The sequence below is a fragment of the Oryctolagus cuniculus genome, chromosome 11 (assembly GCF_964237555.1).
Source record: "Oryctolagus cuniculus chromosome 11, mOryCun1.1, whole genome shotgun sequence".
NCBI classification, from domain to species: Eukaryota; Metazoa; Chordata; class Mammalia; order Lagomorpha; family Leporidae; genus Oryctolagus; species Oryctolagus cuniculus.
In genome coordinates, this window is record NC_091442.1 from 119,102,413 (window position 1) to 119,120,765 (window position 18,353).

General features: G+C 60.8%; 1 protein-coding gene across 7 annotated transcripts in view; it reads right to left on the minus strand.

Annotated features, from left to right (window-relative positions):
* Positions 1–18,353, minus strand: part of EFCAB6 (EF-hand calcium binding domain 6) — a 232,372-nt gene that overhangs the window by 94,333 nt on the left and 119,686 nt on the right. For all 7 annotated transcript variants that reach the window (XM_070053016.1, XM_070053015.1, XM_070053014.1 and 4 more), the window contains 6 exons: positions 16,292–16,402; positions 14,433–14,541; positions 6,940–7,107; positions 5,642–5,701; positions 5,383–5,543; positions 40–216 (listed from right to left, as the gene is read on the minus strand). In XM_070053016.1, coding sequence (XP_069909117.1) covers positions 40–216; positions 5,383–5,543; positions 5,642–5,701; positions 6,940–7,107; positions 14,433–14,541; positions 16,292–16,402 — 786 coding nt within the window. The remainder of the gene's footprint in view (positions 1–39; positions 217–5,382; positions 5,544–5,641; positions 5,702–6,939; positions 7,108–14,432; positions 14,542–16,291; positions 16,403–18,353) is intronic.

The following is an 18,353-nucleotide window of genomic DNA, read 5'->3' on the forward strand; positions in this document are numbered from 1 at the left end:
CCCGCCCGCCCCAGCACGGCCCCACACGGTCCCGGTTACCTCTCGGGGAGGGCCGCTGGCTGCTGCTCCTCCCTGGGGGGGCGCCCCCCACCTGAGGGCTGCTCCTTTGGGGGAGGCGCTGGAGAGGCGCCGGGGGGGCTGCCGACGCCGATGCACGCCAGCAGCTTCTTGTGGAGGATCCTTCCGGAGGCAGAGTCCCGGAACCCGCTGCAGAGCCTGCGTTTTGAGAGCAAGCGGATGCGCCGTTAGAGCGGCGAGCACTCAGAGGTGGACCTACCGCGCAGTGAGTCAGGCCCGCCCTGGGCCGCCGCCGGTGCGGAGGGAGCGGGGGGGCCGCTTCCGGGAGCCTGGCACGCGGTCCAGGCGTTCAGCAGACAGGGGAGAGCGCGTGTGAGAACGGATGCCCGCACTGGACGCACACGCTTCAGACGGCTTCCTTTGTGGTGGCCAAAGGTCAGAAACAGAGCCCGTGCCACACGTCCACCGACAGACGAGCGAGTCCAGACGGTGCGGAAGTCGCACGACGGAACTCCACTCGGCAGAGAACAGGGGTGGAGCGCCCGTCCACAGGACACGGACGCATCTCAGAGTCATCACGCTCCATCATGCCTCGTCACACGTCATCACGCTTCGCCAACGAAGCCAGACACAAAGGAAAGCCTTGTACACAGCCCTGGAAAGAGCAGCGATTGATGGAGACGGAGAGCAGGGGTGGGTAGGGGAGGGGTGATGGAGAGCAGGGGTGGGTAGGGGAGGGGTGATGGAGAGCAGGGGTGGGTGGGGGAGGGGTGATGGAGAGCAGGGGTGGGTAGGGGAGGGGTGATGGAGAGCAGGGGTGGGTGGGGGAGGGGTGATGGAGAGCAGGGGTGGGTAGGGGAGGGGTGATGGAGAGCAGGGGTGGGTAGGGGAGGGGTGATGGAGAGCAGGGGTGGGTGGGGGAGGGGTGATAGAGAGCAGGGGTGGGTAGGGGAGGGGGGATGGAGAGCAGGGGTGGGTGGGGGAGGGGTGAGGGAGAGCAGGGGTGGGTGGGGGAGGGGTGCCGGGTTGCAAAGGGAGCTTCCGGGAGAGAAGAAATGTTCTCTGTCTCGATTGGTGTCTTGTGGCGGTTTTGTGGGTGTGGCCACGTGACAGCGTTCATCAAACCGCACCACTGAAACGTGTGCGGCGTACTGCGAACAGTGCACCCCACAACAGATGCAGCGTGAGCCAGGGAGGGACGGCTTCCTGAGAGGGTCTGGCACGCGTGTAAACGCTCTGCTGGGATTCTCCCACATGCAGACTGCAGCACACGGCAGCGTGCGTTTCTGCGTGCTGTGTGAACACCGGCTCAACACAGAGGGCCTGCGCCTTGTTGCAAACTTGGCAAGGCCTGAGGACTCAAACAAAGCTCCCACAATCATCAAAATCCACAAGGCCACGGAACGGAGCAGAGGGACCGGGCCGTGGGCCAGTCCTCCCTGGTGGGGTGGGAGAACAGTGTGACTGGGCCACAGAGCAGAGGGACCAGGCCGTGGGCCAGTCCTCCCTGGTGGGGTGGGAGAACAGTGTGACTGGGCCACGGAGCAGAGGGACTGGGCCGTGGGCCAGTCCTCCCTGGTGGGGTGGGAGAACGGTGTGACTGGGCCATGGAGCAGAGGGACTGGGCCGTGGGCCAGTCCTCCCTGGTGGGGTAGGAGAACAGTGTGACTAGGCCATGGAGCAGATGGACCAGGCCGTGGGCCAGTCCTCCCTGGTGGGGTAGGAGAACAGTGTGACTAGGCCACAGAGCAGAGGGACCAGGCCGTGGGCCAGTCCTCCCTGGTGGGGCCTGAGAAGGGCGTGACTGCAGGCGGCCACTCTCAAGTGGGCTCTGAGGACGAGCAGCGTCCCTGTAACACTGGGCGTCGCCAGCTCCTCTCTGAGTTTCCCCGCGTGTGCGGTGGTGCTTGTCTGGGCCCTGACAGCTAATGGCACGTGTGCTGCACAGCCTGTATCTCGGAACGTCTGCAAGGAGCCAGTGAGTTCCAGAGACCCGCTCGGCTTCTTCACTGCACTCCCTGGGCCTGACCAGCCCTGGTCACACCTGCCGTAATCACCGTACCCCCACCATCACCCCACAGATCACCACCGCATATCCCGACGCTTCTCCTGAGCCCGCGTGGAGACACCGCCGGCACCCTGCTCCCTGCTGCCACCCCGGGGGACCCTGAGGGACGGGTGGCTCCTGGAGGTCGTCAGGTCACGGGCAGAAGCCAGAGCCAGGGTCGGAGGCGCTGGGATGCTGAGTGCAGCCAACGTCACCCACCCTGCCCGTGCTGCAGGTCCCCATCTGCCAAAGGCCAATGACGAAAGCACCTGCCGAGGACCTCGACAGCGCCAAGCACGAGACCACCCAGAAACCGCTGAGTACGGCGCTGGGACACGCACGTGCGTCCGTAACAGCGCTGTAGTGAGAGCGGCGCCTATCCTGCAAGGATGCACACCGAAGCCACGCTCGGCCCCGCCAGCGCCGCGGCTGTGGTCACCCCGGTGGACCGGGACAAAGGTGCCCACAGCCCGGAGCTTTGTTCCACGGGGGCAAGGGGCGGCCTAAACACTCAGAGGCAGGAGGGAACCAAAGCCGTTCCGGCCCACGGCGGTGGAGTGCGGCCATGGGGCAGCATGCATCCACCAAGATCTCCCACACTCACCCGGGAGGTTTCACAGTCCTGCAGCTCAGGGGAGGAAGCCACCTGCCCAGGCTCTCGGCTGGCTCAGGGCCGCACCGGAGTCTGGACTGCGGCAGCCCGGGCTGCACCGCCCACTCTGGGCAGCTGCTCCGCCTTGGCCTGCTGGTGGACCAGCACAGTCAGGTGTGCAGCATAGCCCACGCGTGGCTACACCTCGGAGGTGGGGGGTGGCCTACGCGACTGAGCCTCCATATTCCACTCGCTCACCCAGCCCTGAGTGCGTCCGGGCCCTGTCCTGCCCCCGGGCGCTGGGGTTCAGAGCTGACAGGGCAGAGCCTCCGCCCATAGCACCTTGGTGGGCGGCCTGAATGACCAACATCAGCAAACCATGATGGCAGCCAGCAGCAAGGCATCGGGGATGGGGGAGGGGCCGTGCAGCGTGGGAGGGCGGTGGGGACCCCACCCTGGGCAGCGCCACACCGCCAGCCTCCCCCAGGGTCACACAGGTGAATGGAATGTCTGGTTTCACTCTGCCTAATGTGGCAACCAAGCCCCTGGTCCCTGGAGTCGGACACTTAGAGTCCTCCCCGCCTACTCTCTCCTCACCCCCAGCGCAGCACTCGCAGGTCCTGAACCTGCACAGGTGGTCACGACAGACATTCCACGGGAGTGACAGGGAGAAGGGAGCCACATCACAGCAGATCCCTCCACAGGGGACAGACACGGGGGCGTGGCCACAGGAACCCCTCCACAGGGGACAGACATGGGGGTGTGGCCACAGGAACCCCTCCACAGGGGACAGACACGGGGGCGTGGCCACAGGAACCCCTCCACCGGGCCTGGGCCATCCCTAGCTCCCAGCAGCCACTGAGATCAGCAAGTTGTCCAGCCCTGGCCAGCACCGAGGAACCCACTTGCCAATTTCTTTCCTCTAACTTCCTGGGACGTCCACTCTATTTCCCGTCCTTTCTGCTACTTTTAGCCGACATGTTAACACAGCAAGAGTGGGTGGGCCGGGCCGGGGCCACTGCAGGTGGGGCAGCTGGCCAGGACGTCTGCAGCCGGTGCTGGCGTCACTGGGCTGCGCTCAGCTGTCAGGTGCGGCCGGGCGGCGAGTGTGGTAGCAAGCACTGGCCTCTTACGCAGACTAACTGAAGAATCAGCCAGAGGAAGCTAGAAATCAGACAACAGGAATCCATACAGGGAGCGAGACACCTGCTGTCTCAGCCGTCGGCAAACAGGGGTCCCAAGAGGTCCCCTTCTCTTGCCCCTGGACGTCGTCCCAAACCTTCCCCAATCTCCCAAGCTCCCCATCCTCCAACCAGCCTCTGCTCTCGGCCGCCCAGGGGCCCACCTGCCGCACAGCCACTCCCGTCCGGATTCTAGCTCATCCCCAGCTTCCTGTTAGCTTCTTCCCCAGCACAGCCGGGACACACGTGGGCCCTGGGCTCGAAGGAGTCACACTCCCCGCAATCGGCGCTTTTGCCTCCTGTCCACACCTCGTGCCCCACGCCAGGCGGCCCTGAGAGTCATGGGTTTGTGCAGCCTCTCAGCTAGGACGTCTGGGATGCGGCTGGCACTGGCGCAGGGACCAGGCGGGGCAGCAGGTGGGTCCTGGGCCCACTTCTCCCACCTGGGGTCCCTGGGCCTCTCCCGACGCATTGTCACCTGGTTCCCCCACACTAGCAAACACGTCTTCGTGCAAACACTCCCCACGGCCTGGACAAAACACAATGGCTCAGGCCCAGCACGCACCATGCCCTGGGTAGCTGAGGGTCCACCACGTGTGGAGAGATACCCACAGCCCAGTCCTGAGGACGACGCCCGACCCGCAGGACTCCACCGTGATGACCTCAGGACGGCCGTCAGACCACAGCTTAGTGAGATCCTGGCCTCTGGGCACTACAGAAAATGTTACAAAAACAAAGAAAAGGTGTTTGCTGGCAGAGAGAGACACAGACAGACAGACAGGACCCACAAGAGTCCCAGAGGATGGGGCAGCGCTCAGGCCCAGCCCTCGCCAGCCGTGACGCAGACTGGGCGTGGAACTTCTCCAAATCTCAGCTTCTTTATGCATAAAAAGGACTGGTAACTGTGGCCAGGGAGTGCAGTGGAGGATGGCCCAGGTGCTTGGGCCCTGCACCCCATGGGAGACCAGGAAAAGCACCTGGCTCCTGGCTCCTGCCATCGGATCAGCGCAGTGCGCCGGCCGCAGCGCGCCGGCCGCGGCGGCCATTGGAGGGTGAACCAACGGCAAAGGAAGACCTTTCTCTCTGTCTCTCTCTCTCACTGTCCACTCTGCCTGTCAAAAAAAAAAAAAAAAAAAAAAAAAAAAAAAAAAAAAAAAAAGACTGGTAACACAAGGGCACTTCAAAACGTTTACAGAAAAACGAAATGAAAAGAATGGGTTTATTTTGATGCAAAAATTTTTTGAAAAGTATGTTTTTTTCCTGAATGCACATTTTATTTGTATTATAAAAAATTTTTTCACCCAAGTAAACTCTTACCTTTAATTCCATTTCCCCACGAACCTCTGGGAGTAGCGTCCTAGCTACCTGCCGCGGGTGTGGTGAGGACCACAATGCGCAATGCTTAGGAAAGACTCAATAAATAGTAGCTAATGTTACCGAGACGCCTATCAGTATTGCAAAAACATACAGGAAAGGGCTTAGAATTATGAACTAGACTTGAGGAAAAATGTGATAGGAATTAATTTTGTTACCAAAAAACTTACTTTATTATATGTTCATTCGTTAAAAATGGGCAGAATATTTGCATGATTTTCTTGAAATTATTTCGACCAATGAGCCCTGTGTCTCCAAGGTCGTAGGACTGCAGCATTTTATAAAAAGCTGGCAGATTCCTAGCAAGCGCATCATGAACAGTTTCTTCCACCTGACGTAAGAAACAGACATATTTACCAGGCTGCACACGGGACCTGCCGGGCCCTCGCGGCCACGTGGGAAGCCGTCCGCAAGACGCGTGCCACTTACTGAGTCCCACGCCAGCGGGGGAGGCACCTTAGAGTCCGCAGCGGGGGGCGCCTTCTTCGTCTGAGGGGGAGAGAGAGAACGAACAGAAATCACGCGGGAAAGGCAGCAGGAGAGCTTGGAGGCAGACAGAGTCGAACTTAAGTCCCAGCTGGGGCCGGCGCTGTGGCGTGGCAGGTAAAGCCGCCGCCTGCAGTGCCGGCTGGCATCCCATATGGGTGCTGGTTCGAGTCCCGGCTGCTCCACTTCCGGTCAAGCTCTCTGCTGTGGCCTGGGAAAGCAGTAGAAGATGGCCCAAGTCCTTGGGCCCCTGCACCCGCGTGGGAGACCCGGAAAAGCTCCTGGCTCCTGGCTTCAGATCAGCACAGCTCCGGCCGTTGCTGCCATCTGGGGAGTGAACCAGCAGATGGAAGACCTCTCTCTCTGACTCTGTAACTCTTTCTTTCAAATAAAATAAATAAATATTTTTTAAAAATCATAAATAAACTCTCGCTCTGCCCTGACTGGCTGACAGCTCCGAGACCCTCAGCACGTGAGTGACTGTGCCGATGGGCACGGCGTAGAGCTGGTCCTCACTTAGAGCAAATGAGCAAGTATAATGACCATGCAAACGCAGGCCCCTCCACCGGTATCTCAACCGCTGGACCAAATGTCCACCCTGGAGGTCGCTGAAATACAACCCCTGCGTGCCAATACACGTTGCCGTCTTAACCAGACGTGTCTCTGTGAGCCCGCGCTGCAAAACCCCCGGGCGGAGCTCCTCCGAGGACACGTCCACCGCGGGGCACAGGGGCCGCGCCATCAGAGCACGGCTCGCTGAGCTTCCTCGCCGCCGTCCCCGAGCCGCGCCCGTCGGGTGCATGGCCTCTCCCGAGGTCACCGGTGAGAAGCACGGGTGCGTCAGCTCCACGGACCCAACGCTCAGAGCTGATTTGTCCAGCAAACACCCAGCCAGGGTCTGCGGGAGCCCAGGGCACACGTCATCCGCAGGCAACCTGACTTCCCCCAGACCCTAAGAAGTGTGCGTGCTGACGGCTCCCGGAGTTTCGGACACGGCTCTCGGGTGAGACTGCCTGGGACGCTGCACGCAGCCTCGACGGAAGCCCTGGGAAAAGTGACCTCCCGGACACTGCGGGCGAAGGCTGGAGGACGGGTCCCAGCACGTCAGGCAGCGGCCTGGGCGAGGCTCCCACCGCAGGGGGCCGTCCACGCAGCGTAACCGTGGTCATTCCCTGGACCCCACTCGCTCCACGGGGAGCCCCCACCGCGGGGGGCGGGCGGGAGGCCGCTGTCCACCTCACCTTGGGCTTCTCCTCCAGCAGGGCCGTGAACTGGCTCACACTGACCACCCCCGTGGCCCTGGGGTCGAGTGTCCGCATCAGTTCCTTGAATTCCGAATCGCTCAACTTCGCAACCATGCAATTCAGGACGTGTCGCAATTCTTCCCCCGTGATCTGGCCGTCGGGTTTCTGAGTACGAGAGGGTGACCGAGGGAATTTTAAAGGGGCGGGGGTGGGGGGGGAGGAGAAGTGTTACACGTGTTGAGCATCATTTAATGAACAGCCAGCTCTGGTTTGAGAGGAATTCAGCCGACACGATCATTGCAAGACACACGAGCCAAGCGCAGCGTGGAAGGGGAGGCTAGAGCGTTCCAGGCACCGATTCCTCCAGCCTTCTCTGCCAGGACGAGGGCAGGAGGCGGCCCTCGCGGCTCCAGCACAGGCCGACCCCCTTCCCCGAGGCCTGGGACAGCTTGGACAGGGCCCCTCTCCCTCGGCCCCACCTGGGTGGCTCAGTCACACGGGCCCCGAAACTTCCCGGCAGCTCAGTGACAAGGTGCCAGTGTGCTAGGGACGTCAGTCTCGCTCGCCTTCCCTGCCACCAACCTCATCCATTACACACACGGACAACGACTTAGAGAGGCTTCAGTTGTGCTGGGTAAAGAACACAGACCACGAACACAACACCGGGAGGTTAACTCCGGGCCCCAGGATGAGGACATGAAATACCAAAGTGGAGAGGGACCCTCGCAGGAAGTCGGGGGACCCACAGATCCCACACCTCCCGGAGGGACCCAAGGACCAGTGCACGGACAAAGCCAACTGCTCTGCTGGCATCCGGCATCTCTCCCGAGGGAAGCCAGGTGCTTTAGGGGGAGACACGCAGGGTTACTTTGGGGTTTGGAAACCCAAACCCATTTCTAAGGTCCAAGTTGGAACCTGTGATGGCTGATTCTCTGGTAAGCTCACGGCACTGTGCAGCCATCGCCGCCAGCTAACTCTAGACGCAGCGCAGCGCCTCCCGAGAGCCCCCCAGCGTGTTCGCGAGGCTCCTCGTCCCACCCTGCCCCGGCAGCCGGCTTCCTGCTGGCCTCTGCCTGGCGGGCTTGTGTCTGGCTTCCCTCTCACGGCGCTGAGTCTGAGAAGCCTCCCTTCGTCGGCACCTGTCAGCATTTTGTTCCTCTCATCCTCTATCGCTGTGACGTTAGAAGGCCACATTCTGCTTATCTGGGCACGACTTGACCCCTTGGACCCTCCCTGGTTTGGAAACCGTGAATCCTGTTTGCTTCCTTCTCTCGAGCAGGTGTCTGGGAGTGGAACTGCTGGGTCACCCAGAGACGGCCACGCTCTCCGCCACGGTGGCCGCTATCATTTTACACCCCGCCAGCTGTGTACCAGAGTTCCGGGAGCTCCACGCTCGCCCGCCAGCACCCGCGATCGTCCCGTCATGGCGAGGGAGAGCTGGTCTCTCCCCGTGGTTCTCTGTGCCTCCCTGATCACCGACCACGGCAAGCGTGGTTTCGAGTGTTCGCTGGCCGCCTGTGCATCGTCTCTGGGGAACCGTGTGTTGAAACCTCCTGCCAGTCCTCAACATCAGGCTGTCTCCTGATGGGCTTCCAGGGCTCTGATACTCCAGAAACAGGCCTTGCTGGAGGGACAATTTGCAAACGTTTTCTCCCTGACTTCGGCTTGTCTTAAGCACAAGGATCTCTCTCTCTTTTTTTTTTTTTTATATAAAGTCCATTTTTTTTTTTCCTTTTACAGACTGTGTTTTGGTGTTGTTTCTGAGAAGTCTGCCAAGTGCAAGGTTTCGGAGATCTGTGTCTTCTTTTTTGTTTGTTTGTTTGTTTGTTTGCTTTTTTGGACAGGCAGAGTGGAGAGTGAGAGAGAGAGACAGAGAGAAAGGTCTTCCTTTTTGCCATTGGTTCACCCTCCAATAGCCGCTGCGGCCGGCGCACCGTGCTGATCCGAAGGCAGGAGCCAGGTACTTCTCCTGGTCTCCCATGGGGTGCAGGGCCCAAGCACTTGGGCCATCCTCCACTGCCCTCCCTGGCCACAGCAGAGAGCTGGCCTGGAAGAGGGGCAACCGGGACAGAATCCGGCACCCCGACCGGGACTAGAACCCGGTGTGCCGGCGCCGCAAGGCAGAAGATTAGCCTAGTGAGCCGCGGCGCCGGCCTGTGTCTTCTCTAAGAGCTCTCCCGCTCCCACTCTGAGGTGAAGGTCTGCTCGTGTGCCGGGGTGGCGGCCCTCTTCTCTGCCGAGGGCCAACCCAATGCCTATGACATCACTGACTTCACGGTGAGCCTGCTGCAGATCCATTGGATTCTGAGTCCCGTCTGTGGTTCCCTTGGCGGGGCCGGAGCAAATGATCTCCTGGGCCTCGCACGGCCTTGGGCCGGACGCCCCCGCTGCTGTTTGAGCACAAACACGTCTCGCTGCGCGTGGATATCCAATTTCATCCTTTTCCAGAATGACGGCCTCTCCTCTGTTGAATCTGTCAAGCAATGAAGTACCCATGAAGGCGGGCACTTGGGGTTCTTAGTTCTGTCCCGCCAACCTCTGTGTCTACTCCTGTGCTGGGGGTCCTCCCCACCCTGACTTCACACTAAGACCCAACATCTGGAAACATCGTCAAGATTGTTTTAGCCATTCTGCAACCTGTATTTCCATGTGATTTTAAAAAAGATTTATTTATTATTTATTTGAAAGGCAGAGCTAGAGAGAGAAGGAGAGAGAGAGGGGGGTCTTCCATCCGCTGCTTCACTCCCCAAATGGCTACAACGGCTGGGGCTGGGCCAGACCAAAGCCAGGAGCCAGGAGCTTCCTCCCAGTCCTCCCACATGGGGGCGGGGCCTCAGCAGGGGCCATGCTGCACCACTTTCCCAGGCGCATCAGCAGGGAGCTGGATCAGAAGAGGAGCAGCCGGGACAAGAACTGGCACCCACATGGGATGCTAGCACCTCAGGCAGCGGCTTAACCTGCTATGCCCCAGTGCCAGCCCCGTTTCATATGAATTTTCAGACCAGCTCTTCAGCCGTGGCATAGCCGGCTGCGGTCTGGGGAGGGTCTGCAGCGACTGCAGGTCAGTCTGCAGAGGCTCGCCGCAGTAACACCGGGGCTCGCGATCCGCGAACACGCAGTCTCTGCCTTCCCTTCCATCTTCACCGATGCTTCGTAATTTTCAGTACACAGCTCTGGCACTTCTTCTGTTAACGCAGTCCCAGGTATTCGATTCTTTTTGTGCCATAGTGGATGGAGCTGCTTCCTGAGGTTCGTTTTCAGATTGCTCTCTGCTGGTCTACACCGTTACGGCTAATTTTTGTGTACTGAGCTTGTATCCGGCAACCTTCGTGAACTGGTCCCTGCGGCGCGAGTGGGTGGTGTGCGCGTGCATTCCCCAGAACCTTCTCTGCACCGGATGACTGCTGACTTCACACAGCAGCTGGACTTCTCCCTCCTCCTTCCCGCCTGCACTCCCCACAGAAGCCGAGAGGGCCAGCATCCCCGGGTTGTCCCTGAACTGGAGGAGGAACGACGCACTCTCTTGCTATTGACGCTGCTGTTAGCCTCGGGTTTATCATAAACGCCCCGCTCAGGCGAAGGAATGCCCCCTCGATTACAATTTTCTCACAAGTTTTATTGTAAACGAGTTTTGGTCTCTGCGTCTATTTGTTTTATTAGTGACCATGAAGCTTTGTCCTTAATGCCATCGACACTGTGTGTTGCACCAACTGATTTTCAAGGAAGTTAAACCAATCTTGCAATCCTGAGATAAACCCTGTGGGCCGCACTCGGTCCTGGTCACATGGGACCGCTCAGGCCCCCTGGCACTCGCGACGGTCCATGGTCGGGCTTCCTCCGAGGACCTCGTCTGGATTTGCTGTCAGCGAAGCACTGACTCCAGAGAGACCAGCACAGTGCTTCTTGCTCCTGTTTGCTGAGGCTTCGTGAAGGGCTGGTCGCGCTTCTGTAGCGACCTCCGTAGTCTTTAGTGAGAATCTGCACATTTTTGTTAGATTTTTTTTTTTTTTTTGACAGCAGAGTTAGACAGTGAGAGAGAGAGAGAGAGAGAAAGGTCTTCCTTCCATTGGTTCACTCCCCTAACGGCCGCCATGGCCGGCGCTGCGCCGATCTGAAGCCAGGAGCCAGGTGCTTCCTCCGGTCTCCCATGCGGGTGCAGGGCCCAAGCACCTGGGACATCTTCCACTGCCTTCCTGGGCCACAGCAGAGAGCTGGACTGGAAGAGGAGCAACCGGGACTAGAACCCGGGGTGCCAGCGCCACAGGCAGAGGATTAGCTAAGTAAGACACAGTGCCAGCCTGGATATGTTTCTAAGAGTTTGATTTTTAGAAAGATGTTATTAGCAATGGTATTTTTAAAATTCTGTTTATTGCAGGCTGCAGAAATATGATTGGCCTTCGCATTTTCTGGCCTTCTAAGTGCTATTATTGGGGAAGATTCTTCGGGATTTTCTATTAATAACATCACATCAGCTGCACACAATAGCAGCACGAATGAGCACGGCGGTGAGCAAGCGGCAGGAAGGCAGCCATGCCGACCGGAGGGAGGCCCGACTGCTGGGCACCAGCAGACAGTGGGCGGCTTCTGGGGGCGGCACACATGGCCAGTGGGGTACAGGACGGGCAGCAGATCCAAAGTAGCCTTTCTCCTACACACCATGCGGCCTTCGGCAGGACGGGGGCCTGGCCCCAGCCGCCCCCCACAGACAGGCCCAGCACCTGGCCCTGCCCATGCTCTGCTGTCCTGATCTGGCCAACTGAGGCCAGTGGTGGGGAGGACGGGCTCCACCCCAGACCCAGGCCCGTGCACCTGAGGCACAGAGGGTCCCTGTGGCCATCTGACGTGGTTGGGGGCACGCATAGCCTGGCAGCTCTGGGCCAGGGGCCCCGCCCCAACCTGCGCTGCCTGTGTGGGCACCACTGTAGCGTCTCGCCCAGAGGCTAACACTGGAGAGGGTAGTGTCGCTACAGCCCCCATTAAGGGCCACGAAGAGCTCACTGCTCTTAATTACATTACCTCCTTAATACCCTGATAGCACCTGGCGTGGGGAAACAGGTCAAGCCTTCCCAGGCGGCTCAGCCAGCGCACGGCCAGCAGGGGGCGCCTGCTCCACTCTCCCGGGGTGCCTGTGGCAGGACCCCCAGCCCGGGAGGCTCCCTTTCCCCATCTGTGAATGGAGATAACGCTGCTGTCTGCCTCCCAGAGGCAAATCCCGGAAGGCGGTGCAGGCACACGGTGCACACTCGACAGAGAGCCCCGGAGACAGCAGGGTGCCCCTGCCTGCGTTTGCTCAGTCAACCTCAGACTGAGAAAGAGAGACCACGTCCACGTGACTCTGACCCTGGCACACAGCTCCCCGGGTCTGCGTCCACGTGACTGACCCTGGCACACGGCTCCCCTGGGTCTGCGTCCACGTGACTGACCCTGAAACACCGTCTGATGGTTCTGCGTCCACGTGACTGACCCTGGCACACGGCTCCCCTGGGTCTGCGTCCACGTGACTGATCCTGGCACACCGTCTGATGGTTCTGCGTCCACGTGACTGATCCTGGCACACCGTCTGATGGTTCTGCGTCCACGTGACTGACCCTGGCACACCGTCTGATGGTTCTGCGTCCACGTGACTGACCCTGGCACACGGCTCCACTGGTTCTGCGTCCATGTGACTGACCCTGGCACACTGTCTGATGGTTCTGAATCCACGTGACTGACCCTGGCACACGGCTCCCCTGGTTCTGCGTCCACGTGACTGACCCTGGCACACCGTCTGATGGTTCTGCATCCACGTGACTGATCCTGGCACACCGTCTGATGGTTCTGTGTCCACGTGACTGACCCTGGCACACTGTCTGATGGTTCTGCATCCACGTGACTCTGGCCCTGGCACACCGTCTGATGGTTCTGCATCCACGTGACTCTGACCCTGGCACACCGTCTGATGGTTCTGCATCCACGTGACTGACCCTGGCACACGGCTCCCCTGGGTCTGCGTCCACGTGACTGACCCTGGCACACCGTCTGATGGTTCTGCGTCCACGTGACTCTGACCCTGGCACACCGTCTGATGGTTCTGCATCCACGTGACTGATCCTGGCACACTGTCTGATGGTTCTGCATCCACGTGACTGATCCTGGCACACCGTCTGATGGTTCTGCGTCCATGTGACTGACCCTGGCACACGGCTCCACTGGTTCTGAATCCACGTGACTGACCCTGGCACACGGCTCCCCTGGTTCTGCGTCCACGTGACTGATCCTGGCACACCGTCTGATGGTTCTGTGTCCATGTGACTGACCCTGGCACACCGTCTGATGGTTCTGCGTCCACGTGACTGATCCTGGCACACCGTCTGATGGTTCTGTGTCCATGTGACTGACCCTGGCACACCGTCTGATGGTTCTGCGTCCACGTGACTGACCCTAGCACACCGTCTGATGGTTCTGCGTCCACGCGACTCTGACCCTGGCACACCGTCTGATGGTTCTGCATTCACGTGACTCTGACCCTGGCACACGGCTCCCCGGGTCTGCGTCCATGTGACTGACCCTGGCACACTGTCTGATGGTTCTGCGTCCACGCGACTCTGACCCTGGCACACCGTCTGACGGTTCTGCGTCACCATTCGCTGCCGTCGGCACTCTTACTGTGTTACTCTGTCGGTCACGGCTCTCTGCCCAGGCCCAGCCACTCCCAGCCGAGGTGGGAGGCAGGCTCTTCCAGTGGGCCTGTGGAAGTCACGTGGTCACGTGTGTTCAATGGCAACCCAATGTGACCAGGCAGGGCACACGACCAGGGAGGGCTGGTGCTGTCCATGGCTTCGGGCATCTGTGGGCAGACTTGGAACGGATTTGGGGGCCACCGTCATTAGACAGTGTCCCCAGGAACGCAGAGTCCAACGTCTCTGAATCCACACTGGGCGAGGACTGACAGTGGCCGGAGCTTCCGTCGCCAGCCCAGGGGCCAACGGCCAAACCCTGAGGCCACCTCCCGGCCAGGGTGCTGCCTGGGGCTCATGGCTGGCAGGCTTTGCAAGGCCAGTGAGGCCAAGGACAGGTAATTCACCCAACCCTGGACAGGCAAGATCGGCGAAGGCGGAACATCAAAGCTGCAGACGCAGCGCTCCGAGACAGCAGGAGCAGGCTCGCCACCAGAGAAGGCCAGCTCGCGGAGGAGCCTCCGCAGCGCCGTTCTCAAGACCAAATCAGCCATTTTGGGACAAGAAAACGGTCCTGACCTAGGAACAGGGTAGCGGCGAGCTGACAACTCCAGGCGAGGGTGCGGCAGCCCGAACAGCTCTGGGCTACGTGCTAATCCGCCGTGAGCGCAGACGCGGCACGCCAGGCTCCAGGGCCTCATCGGCACGGCCGCGGCACCTGCCTGCCGGCTGCACCGAGCTCCTGCGGCCAGGGCTGCCGGTCCCTGCCCACCCGGGGCTCAGGGCAGCTCTGACACCTCGCGCTGTTCGCGGAGGAGGGTTCCAGGGTCTTACGCTGTGGATGACCTGCAGCACCTTCTTCAGCGACACGCAGCGGTCCTCGGCCAGCCGCAGCAGCTTCGCCGCGGCGCTCTCCGCGCGGGGCTGACTCCTGGAGCCGAGGCTGCGGACGGATCAGCAGGAAGACAGTCAGACCACATTCTTGGTTCGTTCTTTCTTTCTTTCTTTCTTTCTTTCTTTCTTTCTTTCTTTCTTTCTTTCTTTCTTTCTTTCTTTTTCTTTCTTTCTTTCTTTTTCTTTCTCTCTCTCTCTCTCTCTCTCTCTCTCTCTCTCTCTCTCTCTTTCTTTCTTTCAAGATTTCTTTACTTATTTGAAAGTCAGAGACAGAGAGAGAACAAGGTCTTCCACCCACTGGTTCAATCCCCAGATGTCCACAAGGGCTGCAGCTGGGCCAATCTGAAGCCAGGAGTTTCTTCCAGGTGCAGGGCCGAAGCACCTGGGCCACCTCCCAGAGCCTTCCCAGGTGCACAAGCAGAGAGCTGGATTGGAAGAGGAGCAGTCGGGTCTCAAACCATCCCCAGACGGGGATGCTGGCACCGCCGGTGCTGGCTTTACCATGTGCCACAGTGCCAGCCCCTCTGTTCTCTCTAAACGCAAGGGACAAGCACCCACGCGGCCAGCGTCGCAGTACTGGTCTGCAGACGGCTCCTGCGGCTGACGTGCCGTGCACCGGGTGGGTCTGTCCGCCAGCGAGTCATCAGCTGGCGCCGGAGGCAGAGGCCCGATGCCACTCGCCTGGGCGTCAGCGCTGCTGTACCGGCACCAACTCCGGCCAGCCATTCGCAAACCTGCGGGTTTGGTCTCCAAGAAAGACCAGGAAAGCGGCCAAGGCTGGCTGCTCTGCTTCCAACCCAGCTTCCTGCTAATGTGCCTGGGAAGGCAGTGGATGACGGCCCCAGTGCTTGGGCCTCCGTCACCCGTGGGAGCCCGGCTGGAGTCGCAGGATCCTGGCTTCAGCCAGGCTGCTGCAGCCCTTTGGGGAGGAGCCAGAAGCAAAAGCCCTCGTGCGCACACTCTCTCTCTCTCGCTCTCTCTCTCGCTCTCTCTCTGTTATTCTGCCTTAGAAATAAATAAAATCTTGGAGAAAAAAAAAAATGAAGTTATAGTGGCATCCCAGGGCCCTGAAGACCTGGAAGCAGACGACGAGGGTTCACTAACTCGTCCCCACGTCGAGGCGGGCGCCCAGGACAAGGAAGGAGCTCTGGGTGTGCGTCACTCGACAGCAGCACACCGTGTCACAGCACGCGAGGGACTCCGACACCTGGGGTTTCCCTGAGATCCCTGCGGAACAATCAGTGGCAGACAGACGCCTCCGAAGTCGGAACTCTGAGCTGTCATGTGACTCGGCCTCTTCCCCACGGTGCCGGGGACCCCCCGCCCCACGATTTACGCCAAGCTGTGAACCTGCAGGGCCCACAGACGTTGGCAGGACAACGGCAGCCCTGGTGTCTGGGGTGAGCGACCCCCACGCCCCAGGGTGTGGGCTGTGTGCAGAGCTGGGGAGAGCGGGGACACACACACACATGTTCCACCTTTTGCACCACGACTCAACCATGCCCACGGCAAAATTCTTGGGGAAAAAAAAAAGAAAACAGCTGTGTCTGAACACGTGAAGGCCTTGCTTCTCACTCCCTGAACAGGCTGTCTGACGACATACGCGGTACTCACGCCGCGCCCGGTGTCAGCAGCAGCCTGCACGTGGAGGGCGTGCGGGTACTACGCTGTTTCACGTCAGGGACGTGTTTCCCTGGGTCTCGGCACCCGCGGCCACCCTGGGACGCCCGCCTACCGCTCCGGCCACGGCACACCCGGACGCGGCTCAGGCACAGTCGGCAGATGCTGTCGTCACGTACCCGTTTCTCCTTGCCAGGGGAGCCAAACTGTTGCCTTCCAACCCCTGAGGCTCATTGAATGATGTCAGAAATTGCTTCCAGTTGATTCTACTGGTGGTTCTAAGTCCGAATCTGGATGTAAAAGACGAGCAAGCAGAACCTGTTAGGCGGCTTCCCCTGCAGCACTGCACGGAGGACAGCCGCGGCGAACTGCGCAGTCTCCCATCTGCAGTAAACGAAGTCATTTAGTACAGCAGAAACATCAAACAGATTAGACGCAGCTCCACGCCTCCACACTGGCTAGAGGTGGCAGCCATGAAGGAAGGAACACAGGGATTTGATTCTCCTGCGGAGGGAATATTCCATCACAGGGCAGGACGCCACGGCCGAACCCCTGGGCTCTGTGGCCGGGTCACCGGCGCCTTCACCGGGGCGGCTCAGGGTGGGCGGGGTCACCAGCTGAGCCCAACCTAATCACAGGTGGGGGGAGGGTTCCCCGGCTGCAGCCAGGAAGGGGTGATGACACGAGAAAGGCCGGACCCGTGTGCCGTTGGCAGCACCAAAAACGTGGGGAGGATGCAGAAGCCAGCGAGGCGAGAAGCGGATTTTCCCAAAGGCTCGGCCACAGCCGACACCTTGATTCCCGGCCCGTGAGGGCCATGCTGGCTTCTCACTGAGCAGGCGCTGAGGTGGGGCCTGGGTGCATGAGAGAAGCAGCAGAAAACCGGCAAGGACTTAAAATCTCCCAGACCAAGAGTAAGCGCTTGGAACATTGTTCGGAAAGGAAGTGGCAGGGTTGGCATGGGTCCACAGCGCAGGGCACACGAGGCTGGAGCTGCAAGGCGGCATCAGGAACTGGCTGAGGCGGGCCTGGGCGTGGGCGTGGGACTCGGCAGGGCAGAGTGCGAACGCCTGCTCCTCCCACGCTGCTGGGCCCCCAGACGAGCGGCCCACCCCTGCCCACGCTGCTGCAGCCCCCAGACGAGCGGCCCACCCCTGCCCAGGCTGCTGCGGCCTCAGACAAGCAGCCCACCCCTGCCCACGCTGCTGCACCCCCCAGACGAGCGGCCCACCCCTGCCCACGCTGCTGCAGCCCCCAGACGAGCGGCCCACCCCTGCCCACGCTGCTGGGCCTCAGACAAGCAGCCCACCCCTGCCCACGCTGCTGGGCCCCCAGACGAGCGGCCCACCCATGCCCACGCTGCTGGGCCCCCAGACAAGCAGCCCACCCCTGCCCACGCTGCTGCGGCCTCAGACAAGCAGCCCACCCCTGCCCACGCTGCTGGGCCCCAAGACGAGCGGCCCACCCCTGCCCACGCTGCTGCGGCCTCAGACAAGTAGCCCACCCCTGCCCACGCTGCTGCGCCCCCAGACGAGCGGCCCACCCCTGCCCACGCTGCTGCGGCCTCAGACAAGTGGCCCACCCCTGCCCACGCTGCTGGGCCCTCAGACAAGTGGCCCACCCCTGCCCACGCTGCTGGGCCCCCAGACGAGCAGCCCACCCTCTGACCCCATCTTCTCATCTGACCACGAGAAGGATACACCCACCGGGCGGTTACAGGGTCGGGGGAGAGGCCAAGCCTCAGCTGCAGGCTGCATGCCAGCGACCATTCAGGCACCTGACCCTCTGTGTCACTGCGCCGCTGACCCTCCAGGCGGCAGAGTGGGCACGAGACCGACCGGCGGCTAACAAGCAGTGGCTCCGCGGAAAGTCGCTGAGCAAACTCAAATCCACCTGGGGTGCTCGGAAGTCAGGAACGCAGAGGACATCGGGAGATCCTTTGGCCGCTGAGTCCCGGGCCAGCATGAAGGACGGCTGAGCGATGCCTGCCCCCCGCCCCACGCCGCGTGCAAGGAACTGGTTCCAGCTGGGGGCGGGGCTCCTGTGCAGGTGTAGGAGCGTGGCTGCCCAACTCGCACGCAGCACGGCCACGGTGATGGCTGAGCTGGTGGCCGTTAGGAGAAGGGAGACTGGGACTGTGGGTCGGCTCGCGCCGTCACAGGGCAGGACTTCCTGTGGGCGCTCCTGCGAGGCAGAGGGCGTGTGCACACAGACACACATGGGGACGGCTCGGCTCCTGCC